Source organism: Entelurus aequoreus, linkage group LG11 (genome assembly GCF_033978785.1).
Source record: "Entelurus aequoreus isolate RoL-2023_Sb linkage group LG11, RoL_Eaeq_v1.1, whole genome shotgun sequence".
Lineage (NCBI taxonomy): Eukaryota > Metazoa > Chordata > Actinopteri > Syngnathiformes > Syngnathidae > Entelurus > Entelurus aequoreus.
The window spans coordinates 65,600,936-65,621,200 of NC_084741.1; the positions used below are offsets into that span (position 1 = coordinate 65,600,936).

Here is a 20,265-nt window from a genome sequence, read left to right on the forward strand (position 1 = left end):
AATGGATTGGCATTAAATAAACATGTATAACATGTAATCCCATTGAGAAGGCATCACATGTGCGGGGGTCGCAGTAATACATTTCTTGCTGGCTGACGGTGGAGCTGTGAGATTAGACTGTTATGCACTGGCGTGTGGCCCACAAAGCGCGATGGGGTTAGGGGGGGATCTGCATGTGTCTGACTTTGTGCTTGTCATGATGGCGCGACACAACTCGTCCGGCTAAGACAGGGGTCGGCAACCCAAAATGTTGAAAGAGCCATATTGGACCAAACATAAAAAAACGTGATCTGTCTGGAGCCGCAAAAAATTGGAAGTCTTATATAAGTGTTACACATAATGTAAGTGTCTATATTAGCTATATTAGCCTACTATCAAAATGACTATGTGTCACAGGCTGACGCAAATCTTCGTTGACAGAAATATAATATTTATTCTACACATTTTTACAACATTGGAAAACATTACTAAAACTTCTTAGAGGGTGAGATAACTCCTGGAAATGATTGTCTTAGAATGACCAAAAGTATACATGTGTGTGGAACACACATGTAAGGTTTTTCTCATTAGCGCCAGGTCAGAATGCATTGACATTAACGGATGTGGCTGTAGGCAACCTTTGGGTGGTAACTTCACAAGATAGCACTCGCTTTATTTGAAGTATGATGAGCGGTCAGCATCTAACAGCTTTATCTACGGTTCCGCTGCATGCGTGTAAAACGTTGCTATAAGCCAGGGGTCAGCAATCTGCGGCTCTTCAGTGCCGCCCTAGTGGCTCCCTGGAGCATTTTTAAAAAAGGATTGAAAATAGAAAAAGATGGGGGGAAAATAATTGTTTTGTTTTAGTATGTTTTTTGTTTGAGGACAAACATGAGACAAACCTTCCCAATTGTTAGAAAGTCCACCGTTTAATATGTTTGTGTGTATGCTTCACTGATGAGAGTATTTGGTGAACATCACTTTGTCCTACTAAGTTCTGCAGTTTTTGAACTCACCATAGTGTGGACTGTGACGCAACAGTTTTTTTTTTACATGTAAAATCTTCCACTACTTCTTTGTCTCATTTTGTCCACCAAAAGTTTCATGTTGTGCATGAATGCACAAAGGTGAACTTTAATATCCTTTACTTTTATCCTCTTTGTATATAATTTAGTTTGGCATGTTTCATGACACATTATCTGTATGTAATATTGGCTGCATTTCAGATAGTTGTTTGTGTGCCATGTTGTTCCAGACCACAGCAAACATTACGTAGCGTGGCAAAATTTTTAATAAATCCATTAGAAGAAGACAGCCTTAACTTGGACACACATCTATACCTTTGGCCATCAAAGGCCAGTAATTTCCAGGAGTTATGTCACCTTCTGAGTAGCCTCTGATTTACTAATGTGTACAGCTCTGGTAATGGGTACATTCGCACCCACCTGCACAAATGTACTTCAAAATGTAACAATCAAAATAAATATGACTTTTTGTTTTGTTTACTAGGGCATGCATATATAATATGCATTAGTTTGACCATTTAAAATCAACGATAATAAAAGGAGATGCTTGGAAATAGCATAAAAATGCCCCAAAAACTTGGAAAAACGCGATTCATAGCGTTACTTTTTGGTGTAACCATCATGAGCGTTTTGTTCAGGTATATTTCTTTTATATTTTGATAAATCATCATATTTATGTATTACTAAATTTAAATAGGCATTGATTAATCTTTAAGCTGTGTGTATTTGATTTCAGTTTGCTTTTGACATCTTATTTAGAATTGTAGATGAAACTTTTACAACCTTGTGTTGCGCTCATGATGGCGTAACCAAACTAGATTTCATTTAATGATCTTATTTGGAATATTTATTCCCTTTTTTACATTTAGTATATTTAAATATTCATTCATAAACATTGAATACATTTCAAATATCAATAAAATGCAATTGCCTTCATCTTATAGGGTAATGTTTAGTTTCACCAAGTCATGAGCGTAACACTAAGCTTCATCACTTTGACTTGTAATATCTCTAATTTTGGTGGTGTTTTATGCTTTTTTCTTTTTGGGACATGTACTATACATATAATACAATAAAGTCCCATATAAAATTATGTTTCTAGCAATACTTTAATTTTGCCTTTGAAAGTAACACTCCAATGTCCATTAGTGGAGCTGGACACTAATGGTTTCCAATGTTGTAAAAATGTGTAGAATAAATATTCAATTTCAACATTTCTGCCAACGAAGATTTGCCTGCGACACGAAGTCATTTTGATAGTAGGCTAATGTAGCTAATATAGACACTTACGTCATGTGTTGCCTTCATTATAACACTTATGTAAGACTTTTAAAGTAATTTTGATAGTAAGCTAATATAGCTAATATAGACACTTATGTCATGTTGTTGTCTTCATTATAACACTTGCGTAAGACTTTTAAAGTCATTTTGATAGTAGGCTAATATAGGCTTTTCATTTTTTGCGGCTCCAGACAAATTTTTGTTTTGTATTTTTGGTCCAATATGGCTCTTTCAACATTTTGGGTTGCCGACCCCTGGTATAAGCGTTACATTTTCCATGTTGTTGTTTACAGTCAACTCCTCAGTGCTATTAATGCTGACTAAGCGGTATATCGTGCTGTGAACAACAACTCCATGTTGTCAAAGAGTGCAACATTTGGTTTTGTATTTTGTCATGCACTCCATATCATTGTCAAAGTTAAATGCTTAGTTGGGTTACAACAAGAGTAAAGGGAGGTGTTGTTGCAGTATCCATATTGTACCGAGCAGCCAGGACAGAGTTGTGCGTATGTGTGTGTGTGTGTGTGTGTGGTTGGCACTTTGTTGCGTCGCAATACCTTTTGGCACTTTCGGGGTGTGTGTGTGGGGGTGATTTACTGGCGCAGTATATGTGAGCGTTATGGGGAGCCGCATCATTGGCTGGAAAGGTGTGAGCTGTCACGGGGGTGTCGTGTGCATCCTCCTGCTCACGTTGCAGGGGCAGCCCAATGGGGGGGAAGGAGGGAGGCTGCTGGGGTGCTGTGCCCTTCCAACAAACCCCCCCCCCCACCGTCGCCCCCACCCCACCCCATCCGAACGAGCTCAGTCCATCCAGCAAACACCTCTAATGGCCGGCTGGCAGGGAGCAACAAGTGTGTGTGTGTGTGTGTGTGTGTGTGTGTGTGGGTGTGTGTGTGTGTGTGTGATTAGGTGTCTGCAGTTCTAATAAAGGAAAGTGTCCTTCGTTGCTTCATCAGATGGCTTTGCTCTGCTTTGTCCGCCTGTCCGATCCCGCCCGGCTCGTCCCGGATGTCCCTCAGCTTCTGGACCACTTGGAGACCACGACGGCGTCCACAACTATCTTTTTGGAGTGTGTGTGTGTTTAAATGAGCGGTGAAACAGTTTGTGGTTAGTTGCATGTTGTTTTAAGTGGGACTGTGTGTGTGTGGTGGTCCATGCCAGTGAAAATGCTGGGGTGTCCGGCGAGGTTATTTTTGGATCACTGACAGCGTGTCAATGGCTGCAGATGCGTCGCAAAGGAAGGCTCTGAGGTACCAACAGACCTTGGTAGGTCTTTCCACATCTTCCTCTACCTTCTTGCTTATTCTCCATCTTCCACCCGTGCCACCTCTTCCTCCTCCTCAACCCTTTCCAAAGCCCTTCTGTCTCTACCCCGGCGATCCATCGGTTTTCTTGCAAACTTGTCCCCCGGCCACCTGTCTGCATGTCTGTTTCATCCACGCCCACGTTGTGAGACACTTCCTGAGCATTGTCATCACTGTTTATCTCATTCCCCTACTTTGCAATGCAGATTTTGTCCTTAACTAAAAGTCGCTTGGTCTTCTATCCGTGCGTCTCCTCAAGCTGCTGTCGTCGGTTATAAATACCAAATATGCAAGAAACCTGAGCAGACAGGTTAGGAGGCGCATGTTGAGGTGAAGTCACAATATGCTCCACTTTTTCCTTTTCTTTTTTAAAAAAAATGCTCATGTCATTTTTTTTGAGTAGTACACGATTTAAGTTTTAAGTCGACCCAATCCAGAAATCCCAGAATGTTCAAGAGGCTGTTTACTAGTTTGGTTTAAGACGGGGGTCAACAACCTGCGGCTCTTTAGTGGCGCCCTGGTGGCTCCATGGAGCTTTTTCAAAAGTGTATGGACATGGGGTGAAAAATACGTTTTTGTTGTAATGTGGTTTCTGTAGGAGTACAAACACGACACAAACCTTCCTAATTTTTCGAAAGCCTACTGTTTAATAGGTTTGTGTTTATGCTTCACTGATGAGAGTATTTGGCGAGTGCCGTTTTTGTCCTACTAATTTCAGCAACCCTTGAACTCACCATTGTGTGGACTGTGACTCAACAGTTTGTTTATATGTATAACTTTCTCCGACTCTGCCACAGAAATATGTGTTTTATGCCACTCCTTCTTTGTCTCATTTCGTCCACCAAACGTTTTATGCTGTGCGTGAATGCACAAAGGTGAGCTTTGTTGATGTTATTGACTTGTGTGGAGTGCTACTCAGGCATATTTGGTCACTGCATGACTGCAAGCTAATCCATGCTAACATGCTATTTAGGCTAGCTGTATGTACATATGGCATCATTATGCCTCGTTTGTAGGTATATTTAATTTCCTTTACTTATGTCCTCTGTGTATTTAGTTTATTTACATGTTTCATGGCACATTATCCGTATGAAATATTGGCTGCATTTCTGATAGTTGTTTGTGTGCCATGTTGTTCCAGACCACAGCAAACATTACCCAGCTTGCAAAGATTGTAATAAATCCATTAGAAGAAGACAGCCTGCCGTTTCCTTTAACTTGGACACATCTATACCTTTTGGTCATTCTAAGAGTTACCTCATCTTCTGAGAAGTTTTACTAATGTTGTACAAATGTGTAGAATAAATATTATATTTCAACATATCTGTCAATGAAGATTTGCATCAGCCTGGGACACATAGTCATGTTGATAGTGGGCTAATATAGCTAATTAGCTACTTAGATCATGTGTTGCCTTCATTATAACACTTACATAAGTCTTTTAATTTTTTCGGCTCCAGACAGATTACTTTTTGGTATTTGTGGTCCAATATGGCTCTTTCAACATCAGGCAGGTTTTTGAGCATGAGAGGAACTATAAGCCATACAAGTTTGCTTTTGCAGCAAAGACAACAGATCCTGTGTGGTAGGGAATGAATCAGTGTGTTTCCTGGAGGATGACATCACACATTGTAAAGTGTTTGCCTTTTTGGATGACGATAGGGATTTTTTTAAAGCAGTGTTTCTAAAACATAGGGTCGTCGGGGCCCATTGTTGGTCTGCGAGCGGTCTACAACAGTGTTTTTAGACCATAAGGCACAGGCCCACTATTGGGCCATCAATAAATATCTTATTCACGGCTGTGATCCATATGGGTGGCAGCGGTATTCAGTTGTAATACACTTTTTCACCACTTGTGTCAGTAATGACAATCTCAAACAAACAGAAGAAGTAGAGCTAAAGCTTATAGAAACGTTTCTTAAGCGCAAAAATGATGACTTAAGTGGCAAAGCTGTATTTTCATGCACACTTTAGTGAGGTAACATATTCATTATTAATTTAGTTGATTTATTTTGGCACAACATAATTGTATGCTAATTTATTTTTCCGTCATTTATTTATGAGTCCCTTCTTATGCAGTATATTTGGTTGGTTTTTATTTTTCTAATCAGCCAGACTTGAGCCTAAGGTTTGTGTGTTAAATAATATTTGTGGTCAACACATGGTTTCATATAATTTGACAAGATTGTAAACTTTAGATATAATATTGTATACGATTTAAAAAAAAAAGAGTACAATTACTCATTCAGTGTTAATATTTGAGTGGGCCACGGGACCCTATGTAGTGGAGAAGTAGGGCCCCTAGGTCAAAAAGTGTTAACTACCCCTGTTTTAAAGGAGCATATTGATAAATCATTTTAGTTATGGCTCTGTAAAGGATTCTTAAAATCTATTATTTTCATATACTAAACTCACAAAATAACCTGAATTATGGATTTGGAACATTTTGTGGCGGGAAAAATAATGTGACAAAATGTTGTAAAGTAGAAATAGTCAGTGTTTAATGTAAAGTGTACCTTTTCTTAGAAGTGTGCATCTATTCTAATTGATCTTGACCCTTTTTTTGCCTGGTATCTCCTTCCAATGTTTTCATCTCAATCAAACCATTACACTTGCAAAATATTCTATCTATTTTTCATGTCCGAATAATTCCTTCTTTTTTTTTCTAAAACACTAAAGCTGTCGTTAATTTATAGCTCTTAATTTCTTCCGGACATGACTGCAATTAGTGAATTTCGCAAAGTAGGAGTCATTAATTATAAATCAAATATTTTCATAGCTACAGCCTAAAAAAAACTGTTTAAGACTTTCTAAATACGTTTTTCAACATTATAAGAAACCTCTATACCAGGGATTCTCAAACTGTGGTACGCATATTGCTAGTGGTACGTGGGCGCCATCTAATGGTACGCAAAGAATCATTTAATTAAATATTCAAACACAGTTCTGTGTGTAATGTTACTGTCCTCAAAAATATTAAATATACTTTATTATTAAATAAAACTTCTGACTTGTTTTTAATGAATACTTTGGTCTACTACGCTACTGTATTTTATTGTAGGTCATTATGGTGGTACTTGAAGAGCCAAGTGTTTTCTGAGGTGGTACTTGTTGAAAAAAGTTTGAAACCACTGTTCTAGACATGAAATAACACACTTTCGTCAGCTTTATACTCTTTAAATCCAATATTATAAGGCTAGCTGAGGCTAAGCCAATCAGTGGCCACAATACTGAATAGCTCACTCTGATCGGCTTGGTCTTCCCTAGTGACCAATACTACTGTAATATTTATATATTTTTGTGTATTTAGCCATTTGTATGGTTGAAAATGCTTAATTTATGAACCAAAAATTGGAGATTAAAATTTAAATAAAAATGTTATTTTTTTAATGCAATTAAAAAATTGCATTTTTAATTGCATTTAAAAAAATGCACATTTTTTTGTGGCAAGGACAACTGTATTTGTAAAACTTAAAAAAAAAAAAAAATCCCTTTTTAATTTTTCAGGGAGTTGGCAACTCTACTTGATAATGTTATTCAATTGTTAGCATGATAACAGTTAACATGCGTGAAATAATAAAATATTAGCGAGCTAGCTTTTTTAGCAAATTTTTGCCGGTATACGCCTCTGAGTTAAATATTTTATTTCACACGTGTTAACTTTTAGCATGCTAACATTGGCGTGTTAGTACATTAGCATTTTTTTACTCATTTTTCAAGTAAACTCCCAAGAGTCATATATTTGGTTACTTGTGCACTATCTGGCTTGCGTGCTGTTAAATGTTAGAATTTCAGTTCAGCTTTTCAGCATTCCTACACTATATAATTTCCGCAGAAATTTATGTTTGTAGTTGATTATTGTTCACATATGTGACTCTACATAAATACATAAATATTATTTTCTCCTCTATTGCACTGAATTTCTGATTGCTCTTTTGTGACACTTTAGCCATTTAATACCATTCATCCATACATTTCTACCGCTTGTCTTTATGAAATAATATTTATTTGCTAGCTAGTGTTAGCCTATAGTGCAGAGATGTTAAACTATTTTATATTGAGCGCCACATCGCAATTATGGCTGCTCTCAGAGGGTCACATGTAACAGCGAATATATATGATTATACAAACCCCAAAACCAGTGAAGTTGGCACGTTGTGTAAATCGTAAATAAAAACAAAATGCAATGATTTGCAAATCCTTTTCAACCTATATTCAATTGAATAGACTGCAAAGACAAGATACTCAATGTTCGACTGGAAAACTTTATTTTTTGCAAATATTATCTCATTTGAAATTTGAAGCCTGTAACATGTTTCAAAAAAGAGAGAAAGTTGAAGAATGCTCATCAAACACTTATTTGGAACATCCCACAGGTGAACAGGCTAATTGTGAACAGGTGGGTGCCATGATTGGGTATAAAAGCAGCTTCCATGAAATGCTCAGTCATTCACAAACAAGGATGTGGCGAGGGTCACCACTTTGTGAACAAATGCGTGAGCAAATTGTCCAACAGTTTAAGAACAACATTTCTCAAGCTATTGCAAAGGATTTAGGGATTTCACCATCTACGGTCCGTGATATCATCAAAAGGTTCAGAGAATCTGAAGAAATCACTTCACGTAAGTGATGATATTACAGACCTTCGATCCCTCAGGCAGTACTGCATCAAAAAGCGACATCAGTGTGTAAAGAATATCACCACATGGGCTCAGGAAAACTTCAGAAAACCACTGTCAGTAACTACAGTTCGTCGCTACATCTGTAAGTGCAAGTTAAAACTCTACTATGCAAAGCGAAAGCCATTTATCAACAACACCCAGAAATGCTGCTGGCTGTCTCCCATTGAAAATGTGTGGCGCAATATGAAGCCTAACATACCACAACGGAGACCCCGGACTGTTGAACAACTTAAGCAATACATCAAGCAAGAATGGGAAATAATTACACCTGAAAAACTTCAAAAATTGGTCTCCTCAGTTCCCAAACGTTTACTGAGTGTTGTTAAAAATGTCCCTGTGCCAACTTTTTTGCAAATCATTGTATTCTCTTTTTATTTACGAATTGCACAACGTGCCAACTTCACTGGTTTTAGGGTTTTGTAAATATGTAATAGCCTTGTTACACAATTTGCATAGGAAACTCATTTTAATTACTATAATTTTTACTAACAAGTTGATGGATAAATTGCTTTGCTTGTTGCAGGATCAGATCATATTCAAGTAAACAACATATGCAGTTGGATGCAGTACATTTTTCTGTCAAAGTTGAAAGAATGATAAATGCATTTAATCAGAAAGTGCTTTGTTATTTCCAGCCTTTTTTGCAGGCTACATAGATGATGTGGCAGACCACATAAATTAACATATAACACATAAAATGATGCGGGCGGTCCACTTTAGATCATGTGGTCGGCCAGATTTGGCCCCCGGGCCTTGAGTTTGACACGTGGTATATTGTTTGTTAAATGTAAAATACATAAACAGAATCTACATTTACAGTTTTTTTTAAAACTTATTCTGTAGTTTCTTATTTATTTATGCGCATATTGCAGCTTTTTTCTTATTATGTTCCTGTGTATGTAAACAAAACAACACATATTACAGCTGTATAAGTTCCTAATATATTTGATATACTGTACATAGCAACACATTGTTGCATTATAAGGCATCTAATTTAAAAACAAACCATTTTTTTTTTCACTTTATTACTGAAACCCCAGGTGGTTCTTGTAGGTTCCCGTTCATTCTTGAATATAGTAGTGGAAAACATGTGGTGTGCATCCGGAAAATATTCACAACGCTTCACTTTTCCCCTATTTCCAAAATGGAAAAAATGTATTTTTGTCCTCAAAATTCTGCACGTAATACCTCATAATAAATGTTTGCAAATTTATAAAAAATACGAAAACCACATGTACATAAGTATTAACAGCTTTTGCTCAATACTTTGTTGATTGACAACAATTACAGCCTCAAGTCTTTTTGAATATGATGCCACAAGCTTGGCACACCTATCTTTGGGCAGTTTCACCCATTCCTCTTTGCAGCACCTCTCAAGATCCATCACGTTGGATGGGAAGCGTCAGTACGCGCCCATTTCCAGATCTCTCCAGAAAAGTTCAATCAGATTGAAGTCTGGGTTCTGGTTGGGCCACTCAAGGACATAGACAGAGTTGTCTTGAAGCCATTCCTTTGATTTCTTGGCTGTGTGCTGAGGGTCGTTGTCCTGCTGAAAGATAAACCATCGCCCCAGTCTTGTTTTCAAGATTGTTCTGGAGCAAGTTTTCATCCAGGATGTCTCTGTACATTGCTGCATTTGTCTTTCTCTCTTTCCTGACTAGTCTCTCATTCCTGCCGCTGAAAAACATCCCCACTGCATGATGCTGCCACCACCATGCTTCATTGTAGGGAAGGTCCTGGCCTGGTGATGAGCGGTGCCCGGTTTCCTCCAAACATGACGCCTGGCATTCACGCCAAAGAGTTCAATCTTTGTCTCATCAGACCTAAGAATTGTTTTGCTCATGGTCTGAGAGTCTTTCATGTGCATGTTGGCAAACGTTTTACTAAAAAATGGCTTCTGTCTGGCCACTCTGACAAAATGACCACCTGGTTTTAGGTCTGACTAGGGCCCTTCTCCCCTGAAGGCTCAGTTTAGACAACCGACTAGCTCTAAGAAGAGTCCAGGTGGTTCCAAAGTTCTTCCATTTACGGATGATGGAGGATTTTATCTGTACCCTTCCCCAGATTTGTGCCTCGAGACAATCCTGTCTCGGCAGCTTACAGACAATGCCTTTAACTTCATGCTTGCTTAGTCAAGTGTGGGACTTTAAATAAAGACAGGTTTGTGCCTTTCCAAATCATGTTCAACCAACTGAATTACCACAGGTGGACTCCAATTAAGCAGGAACATCTCAAGGATGATCAGTTGAAACGGGATGCACTTTATCTCACGTTTGTGCTTGAGTTTGTGTTTATTAGGAACATGCATGCATACAACATGATACATCCCAATTTCCAGTTCCTCTATTCAACATGTTCGAAGGAGTAGGAAGAAGCAGAGCTTATTTAGTCCTACCTCTTTTCCTTTACATAGCAATTGCAAAAACTTTTGTTCACTTCCTGTTCTCAATTTATTCACAATCTACTCCATAACTAATAACAATAAAAATAAATAAATAATAATTAGTGAAGTAGGTTATATTTCAAATGTTGAGATAAATAAGATGATCTAGAAAATGAATGGATGGATGAAATAAATTCAGAAAGTTCATCATGGTTCTTCTTCTTTGTACTTTGTAAACACTTTAAGTTTGAAGAGTTTCTTGAAGTGAGTCATATTAGTACATTATTTGATTTCTCTGCTTAATCCATTTCATAATTTAATTCCACATACTGATATACTGAAGGTCTTAAGTGTTGTACGTGCGTACAAATGTTTTAAATTACATTTTTCTCTAAGATTATATTCCTCCTATGTTTCATGGCAAAGGCTGTGAATACTTATCTACATGTGAGTTCTCTGTTTTTTTCATTTTTAATAAATTTGCAAACATTTCTAAAAAAAAACAAACCAAAAAAAAACTTTCTCATATTGTTTTTTATGGGCTATTGTGTGTAGAATTTTGAGGATGAAAAATTATTTATTCCATTTTGGAATATGACTGTAACATAAAAAGTGAAGGGCTGTGAATACGTTCTGGATGCTATTTGTGTAGCAAACTTACAACTGCTTTTATGTTTTTGATACATCATAAAAACAATTTACCGTATTCTTTAACACTAACAGCTTTAAAACATGTAATCTATTTTCAGGTGCAGGTAGTGCATTTTTGGCATCCTCTATGTCAGTGGTCCCCAACCTTTTAGTAGCGGTCAACGCTTGAAAATTTGTCCCACGGACCGGGGGGGGGAATTATTATTATTATTATTATTTTTTTTTTCATAAAGAAATACAATCATGTGTGTTTATGGACTGTATCCCTGCAGACTGTATTGATCTATATTGATATATAATGTATATATTGTGTTTTTTATGTTGATTTAATTTAAAAAGATAAAAAAATAAAAAAGTATTATTATTATTTTTTTTTTTTTATTTCTTGCGCGGCCCGGTACCAATCGGTGGTTGGGGACCACTGCTCTATGTCAAAGTCAAGGCCCGCGGGCCAGATCCAGCCTGCGACTGAATGATCTATGGCCCCTGGGATTATATTTGATTAGTATTAGAACCGGCCCGCAGGCCACAGCCACCTGCGGCGGTTTTGCACGCACCGATACTCCATTCCCCACAATGCAACGGTAGCCCGCGAACTCACTGCGGGGCCGCAAGTGGGCCTCGGCTTCATTATTCGTCAGCGTTCAGGGCAGATGTCAACTTTCAGCAACCCTCCTCCCCAACAATGGCTAAACGGGAAGTGCACTCTGAGAACAGGGGGTTTCAAGCCAGGTGGGAGGCAGAGTACATGTTCACGGAGGTAAAAGGCAAACATGTATGGAGGTAGTGTGGCTGTAATGGAAGAATATACTTAAGAAACGTCTAAGAAACACAAAGACAAGAATATGAACACGGAACAAAGGCTACAGAAGGTGGAATAATTAAAATTTGTTTATAATGTAAATTTTCTGCTGGATCTACTCTCTATTTTATGCTGCAGCTGTTACATATACTGTAATGTTGTACATGGTAATTGTTATAAATTGTATATATTATATAAAAATATAATATAATATATCAGTATATATCATATACTGTGTATATATAATATGTAAATATTACATATATGTTATATTTTATATTGCTACTACAATACATTTTTAGTCTTTATACCTGCATTATCCTTTCCATCCTTACACTTTCCATCCTTTATAACTGAGCTACTGTGTGGAACAATTTCCCTTGTGGATCATTAAAGTTTGTGTAAGTCTAAAACAAGGTCTTAAGTCCCGGCAGGCTGTGTTCACAAAAGCCACATCACAAAGCTATGGTGTTGTTTTGATAACTGACACCATGTTTAACTATAATATATGAATGATGATAAATGAATGTGTTGTGGCAGTATGCGGATTTCACCAATGCGGCAGTTTGTGAAAACAATCAGTTGCTTTTCCAAACATTTATAATAAACTGCCAACGTTAGAATGCTAAAAAGGAAGTGCTTAAAGCAGGGGTCCCCAAACTATGGGTGAACACGGCCCGCCAGCGTCCAAAATCCGGCCCGTGGGAAATCTCAAGTTTTTTGTTTTTTTTCCGACCGCTTATATGTTAGCTACCTTTTTTTGTTTATAATGTCTATTTTCTGCTGGATCTACTCTCTATTTTATGCTGCCCTTTTTTTTATGTTGCTGCAGCTTGTTACATATACTGTAATACTGTAGATCAGGGGTGTCCAACTCATTTTAGCGGACTATTAAAATCATGGCATTGAAACTAAAAAATAAAGACAACTTCAAATTGTTTTCTTTGTCTTACTTTGGCCAAAAATAGAACAAACTCATTCTGAAAATATTACAATAAAAGTATAGAAAAACAAATACCCGGCAAACTGCGGCTCGTGGGAATTCTCAAGTTTTTGTTTTTTTAATTTGTCCTTTCTAATCTATTTTCTACCGCTTTTTACTCTCGGGGTCTCCTAGCTACTCAGGCAAATCATATTGTCTAAAAATGCATTTTCCCATCGATAACGTGACATCAGTGTCGGGCCGTCATGATCCATGGTCCGGATCATCTTTTTGTTATGTTCTGTTAGTTTTGGACTCTTTTAGTTCCTGTTTGACATCTGAGTTTGTTTTAGTTATCATGGCTACTTATGATTTTCACCTGCCTCTGGTGTTCGGGACATGCACCTGCTTCTAATCAGAGGACTATTTAAGCCTGCCTTTGCCAGTCAGTCGTCCTGGCGTCATTATTGGTTTCATGCCACAGTTTTGTGTTTGTTCTATGCCATAGTTAATGCTAGTTGTTTCATGCCACAGTTTCGTATTGGTTTCATGCCACAGTTTCGTGTTTGTTCTATGCCATAGTTAATGCTAGTTGTTTCATGCCACAGTTTCGTGTTTGTTTCATGCCACAGTTTCGTGAGGTTCGTGTCTATAGTTTAATGTCCTAGGTTTTTGCCTTAGCTTGGTTTCATGCCACAGTTTTGTGTTTGTTCTATGCCATAGTTAATGCTAGTTGTTTCATGCCACAGTTTCGTATTGGTTTCATGCCACAGTTTCGTGTTTGTTTCATGCCACAGTTTCGTGAGGTTCGTGTCTATAGTTTCATGTCCTAGGTTTTTGCCTTAGCTTCCGCATGCGATAGGCACGCTTGCCTTCGGGTTGTTTTCTGTTTTGTATCTTGTTGATTGTTTCTTAAAATTAAATCATGTTCCTACCTGCAAGTCCTGTCCGGAGTCGTCCGTTTGCCTTCCTGGGAGAACGACCCCGCAGTAAGCGAAAACCACGTCGTGACAAGGGCGAGCTTGTGACAAGTGCGCACTCTTTTAGTCAATTAGTGCGTGAGGAATATATATATATATATATATATATATATATTTATATATATATATATATATATATATATATATATATATATATATTTTTATATATATATATATATATATATATATTTTTATATATATATATATATATAAAAAAATATATATATATATATATATATATATATATATATATATATATATATATATATATATATATATATATATATATATATATATATATATATATATATACACAAACAGCCTGGCCACCGGCCAATTTTTTTTAACCCAATGCAGCCCCCGAGTCAAAAAGTTTGGGTACCCCTGGCTTAAAGTTTAATGGCTTTGTAAAAACACTGAGACAAAATCTAAGTTCATTGTGTTCTTCATGGTGTTTTTGAAACTGCCCCAATTTTTTCCTCAGAGTTTTCAACTTACGTCAATTGTTTTGCCAAGATAATTATTTGTAGTATGTCAATTTTCAGAATGTACTTGCTCTATTTTTGGCCAAAGTGAGACAAAGAAAACAATCTGAAGTTGTCTTTATTTTTACGTTATTATGCCATGGTTTTACCAGTCCCCTGCTCTGTTTTTGAGCATCTTACCGCAGGAAAAATGACAAATTACTACAAAATGAACCAGCTCTCTGTGTGATGGTGCTGTCAAGTTGTGTGAAGTCACAAGCTACAGAGCCCTGCTTGACCCCTGACCTCCACAGGGACAAAGCCGGCAGCTTTTTATCCGTCATACAAAAACAAGGGTTGTTCAAGGTGGCGACGAGGCTGTCATCAGCGGCGAAATGGATCTCGTAAGTCTCAAATGTTACATGCTAGCGAAGGGATAATGTTCACCTGCCAGCACGACTGCCATGCGGGCGATTAAGCCATTAAAAGTCCACGTGATACGCCCGCGACCTCGGGAGCGAGGGAGGAGTCGCGAATAAACGAAACGCTGCGCCGTCAGCAGCTCGGCCACGTCAAATAACTCGTCATTGTTTTGGGCGAAAGGTTAGCACGCTGCGTCTCTCAGCGCTGAGGGCCTCCTGGGAGGCAGCAGCGCTTGTCAGGGAGACAAACGAGAGAGAAAGAGGTGTGGAGAAGTGTGTCAGTGGACATTGGGTCACACTGCTGCTAAATTTACCCCACGAGTAAGGTTTCACCTCAGGGGAGGAGGGGCCCGCATGGATGGCGAGAGGGGGCACAGGGGAACGCTTTGGCCGGAAGAGAGAGAGAGAGAGAAAGGAAGGCGAAAAGCAAAAAAAACCTATTCATGATATGACACATTACCTTCAAGCAGGTGTTGGCACCCTTTAAAGGGGTTCCTCGTCGGGGCTCCCTTTAAAGATTTTTTAAAAGAGTTACACAATATCCAATTGTCGGACAGGCCCTAAATGTGTCCCTTTAGGGATTGGATGGATTGCAGGTGTGTGTGTGTGTGTGTGTGTGTGTGTGTGTGTGTGTGTGTGTGTGTGTTCTTGTATTGCTACCCTTCTTGAGACTTAACAAGGAAAATTACCTTCCATATGAGGACCGGTGAACAAGTTAGGACTGAAATCATGGTCCCAATACGGAAAACCATTGCATCTGATAGAGAGTGTCTCATTTGCACCCCTGGTGGTGAAATCTATTGAAATTAGGGTGGTCCTAAAAAGGAGGGATTTTTCAAATTGACCCATTTAGTTCTGACCAGTGGCCTAGTGGTTAGAGTGTCCGCCCTGAGATCGGTTGGTTGTGAGTTCAAAGCCCGGCCGAGTCATACCAAAGACTATAAAAATGGGACCCATTACCTCCCTGCTTGGTACTCAGCATCAAGGGTTGGAATTGGGGGTTAAATCATCAAAAATGATTCCCGGGCGCGGCCATCGCTGCTGCTCACTGCTGCTCACTGCTCCCCTCACCTCTCAGGGGGCGATCAAGGGTGATGGGTCAAATGCAGAGAATAATTTCACCACACCTAGCGTGTGTGTGACAATCATTGGTACTTTAACTTTAAAAGTGCTCCCCCTCTGTATAACATATGAAATAACAAGTGTGTGTAATACATTTTAAGTGCTCCCCCTCTGGCCAACATATGTAATAAGTGTGTGTAAGAAATTGAAATGCACCTCCTTTGGCCAAAATTAATTTAAAAAAATTGACTGTTGACAGTTGACTGTGTCGGTTTTAAAAGTGCTCCCCCTCTGGTCAACATATGAAATAACAAGTGTGTGTGTAAAAAAATAAATTCTGCTTAATTTTACCTGGAGTGGCCCTGTATAACTTGCTTTGAAATCATAAATAAAGCGGATTTTAAGTATTCATTTTTAGTTTAAAAAAAAAAATGTTTGGGATAGGATACACTTTATTCGTCCCACAATGTGTAGTTGCAGTGCAGATACAAAAACTCCACAAAATAAATTATAACCTATGAAAACACGTTGAAAACTTTAAAGAACACAAAAGACATAAAATACATTAAAAGTCAACAGAGCCGATGCAATCACCTGCCTCTGTCAGCGGCGCCATTTCTATATACAGCTACAAAAGTAAAACAAAAATTAGCAAAGTAATACATATTGCGCACAGAACAGACCCTACAAAGCAACCGCCCACAAATGAGCAAGAATCAGTCCAGGGAGACAATAATCAAGATAATCAACACTAGTTTCTTTCTCCACATCTTCCCCGGTCTCTTTAGTCTCTTCGAACTCCAGTGTGGCAGAGAGCCACCAGGTGGTCTCCGGTGCAAACATGGCCACAGCCAAAAGGCAGATCCATACATCCACAAAAAATAATATTTGTTCCATTATTAATGTGAGTGTGAATGTTGTCTGTCTATCCGTGTTGGCCCTGCGATGAGGTGGCGACTTGTCCAGAGTGTACCCCGCCTTCCGCCCGAATGCAGCTGAGATAGGCTCCAGCACCCCCCAGACCCCAAAAAGGGACAAGCGGTAGAAAAATGGATGGATGGATGCACATTAAGTAAAAAAAAGAAAACATTTTCACACATACTATTTCCAGGCTTTAGTGGGTCATATAAAATGATGTGACCCCCTGGGACTTGAGTTTGACACCTGTGGCATTTAGCTTTTCAAAATCAATATGGACCTAATTAGGCACACTTAAGTTGACATGTGAATTTGCCTAATTGATCATCTTGGGTGGCGCAGCATTTCAAAATCCGCAAGGCTCTTTCTCTAACATGATTGAAGAAAGTTTGAAGATTATCAGTAAGAAAAGAGCATATAACAAAAAAACTTGCAATGGTGAACTTTGCCCTGTGGTACCATTGTAGCAGATGTAGTTCACAATCAATAGGGTTCTTAATCTGATATGAAAGTTGAAGATGTGTTCAACATGCTGATTGAGGTGACCACGAAGAGACTAACAAGCTGACCTCTCACCTCAGCTAACCCTTGTCATTTTGGGTGGGATGTTTTTTGAAAATGAATAAGATTACTGCTTTGCCACGATGAGTTTTAAAGTTAGGCTTGACTTTTTACTCGGATGACGATTCATTAAAAAAAAAAAAAAAGTGTACACTTCCGTTCAAAAGTTTGGGGTCACATTGAAATGTCCTTATTTTTGAAGGACAAGCACTGTACTTTTCAATGAAGATAACTTTAAACTAGTCTTAACTTTAAAGAAATACACTCTATACATTGCTAATGTGGTAAATGACTATTCTAGCTGCAAATGTCTGGTTTTTGGTGCAATATCTACATAGGTGTATAGAGGCCCATTTCCAGCAACTATCACTCCAGTGTTCTAATGGTACAATGTGTTTGCTCATTGGCTCAGAAGGCTAATTGATGATTAGAAAACCCTTGTGCAATCATGTTCACACATCTGAAAACAGTTTAGCTCGTTACAGAAGCTACAAAACTGACCTTCCTTTGAGCAGATTGAGTTTCTGGAGCATCACATTTGTGGGGTCAATTAAATGCTCAAAATGGCCAGAAAAAGAGAACTTTCATCTGAAACTTGACAGTCTATTCTTGTTCTTAGAAATGAAGGCTATTCCACAAAATTGTTTGGGTGACCCCAAACTTTTGAACGGTAGTGTATATATACAGTATTTACAGCACAGGCCAAAAGTTTGGACACACCTTCTCATTCAATGTGTTTTCTTTATTTTCATGACTATTTACATTGTAGATTGTCTTCTGAAGGCATCATAACTATGAATGAACACATGTGGAGTTACGTACTTAACAAAAAAACTGTTTTATATTCGAGTTTCTTCAAAATAGCCACACTTTGCTGCTTTGCGCACTCTTGGCATTCTCTCGATGAGCTTCAAGCACACCTGTGAAGTGAAAACCATTTCCTCTTGGAGCTCATCGAGAGAATGCCAAGAGTGTGCAAAGCAGTAATCAGAGCATGATTTCTCAAAAAACAGGGTTGTTGTTTTGACAGGATGAAGATGTGTTTATAAAATATAATGTAAGCAATAAAGACCTTTGACCCCAGGTACCTTGTGCATCTGGGACATGATTTTATTCCTAATCAATGGGGTTCTTGCTCAGAAATTAAAGATGTGTTCAGAAAGGTGACTTTAGTAAGATTGACCTCGGACCTCCAGTTCCCCAGCCTTACTCTGTCAAATAGTGAAATGTATTTCCGGTCTCGCCACCTTCTCCCGGGCAGGAGGGCGACACAGCAGTGCGGCTGTATCAAAAAAGACGTCGGAGACGCTTTGCTGAACAAAAAGTTGCTTTATTACAAGCAAGCGTCATCAAACAGGTCTGCAGTACCTGGAGGAGCCTAGGTCAAAAAATGAAGGACTCCTAACTGGAGAAGCCAAACCATCAGTTTTTATATTCCTCCTTTCTGTCTCTGGGTGTGTGTGCTAAGTCAGGAGAGCGCATCCTGACCATAAAAGGAGATTTTTGTGTGTAAGTGTCTGGAAAACAACTGCTTTAAGTCATATATCAAATGATGACGTTGAGCTAAACACGTAGTCTTTTCTCAAGGATATGGTTATCACTTTTGCATTCCAAGTCCCAATTAGAGCCTCTTTTCCTACGAGAAGTGATCCAATCTATTAACTTATCTTATCTATTTATGTGTTCAAACTGAAATACCACTATTTACTTAATCTTGGTGGTTTGCTTTTTCCAAGGTGAATATGAACCTTCGCCATATGTAGAACGTAATATGAGTTAATTAATTCACTTCAGTAGCCTTTAAAATAAATGCAGTTCTTTCATCGACATATAACGGATCTTTCCCGAAAATCTGAATGACAAGCATATAGGTGTGTAGCAATATAACCTTTCAACCCAACTACGTCAGCCATGTTGGATTGGACGGTCATTTAATATAATTCAAGTTCTTATGCTCGCTGAGAGACAAAAATGCTGCTAAAGAAGTTGTAAATGACCAATAATTTCAATCAGTACAGACACAAAAATTATGAAATTGACATTTGACCAAAAAATCTTCAAAAATAATAGCACTTCTTGCATTGACATTGAAAAATCTTCCCTAAAAGTCTAAAGCAAACCATCTCGTACAGTCTTATGTGAGAATGTTTTGGACCCCAGGTAACTACAGTAGTGAAATCTATTATCACAATGATCCCTCTTCGTTTGAGGGAGTTTTTCCTCACCTCCGTCGCCAAAGTTCCCTCCATGCTTCACAATGTCAGCATGTCTCTTCTCAGTCAGCAAGTATTATTTTCATTAAGTTCTGGCCGCAGTCTGAATTAAGAGCTGCTGACACTTTATTGCCAAGCTTCAAGTGTCCGCATTAACCTCAGTGTGTGTGTGTTAGTGGGGGGGGGGGGTCATACCTGTCACTCACTGGGTTTTCCGGTGTGTGCAGGCAGGTAACAAAGTCCAGTGGTCTTGTGTACTGTACGTCTGTCGCCATGGCAAAAATGAAGGATAGATTTAAGGCTGTGATATCAGGAGAGGTTATTATACGCAATGTTAGGGAGCGTCAAGAAAGTCTGCAGCAGTCGTGGAGGAAGGCCGGAGGGAACGATGTGCGAGCGGATCAACACTTTTGAGACGGTTCTGAACCTAGATCAGTTTCTGGTAAGGTCGAGGCTCGTCGAGTTTTTTGTACAATATACTCATTAGGTGTAAAAAAAAATGCTGGCTTTGCATGCATGCTATATTTGTATTTGATTAAATATTATTATCATTATTATTGTCATTGTAGTTATGCTGATTAAAAAAAAACAACCATCAATTAAAGTTTACTTAAAT

The 20,265-nt window shown here is 38.4% G+C and overlaps 1 protein-coding gene across 1 annotated transcript in view; it reads left to right on the plus strand.

Annotated features, from left to right (window-relative positions):
- Window positions 1-3,435: 3,435 nt before the first annotated feature.
- clcn1b (chloride channel, voltage-sensitive 1b) overlaps window positions 3,436-20,265 on the plus strand; it is an 87,831-nt gene continuing 71,001 nt past the window's right edge. Inside the window, exon 1 of the mRNA XM_062063777.1 lies at window positions 3,436-3,551. Within this exon, the coding sequence (XP_061919761.1) occupies window positions 3,501-3,551 (51 nt within the window). The 5' untranslated portion in view covers window positions 3,436-3,500. The remainder of the gene's footprint in view (window positions 3,552-20,265) is intronic.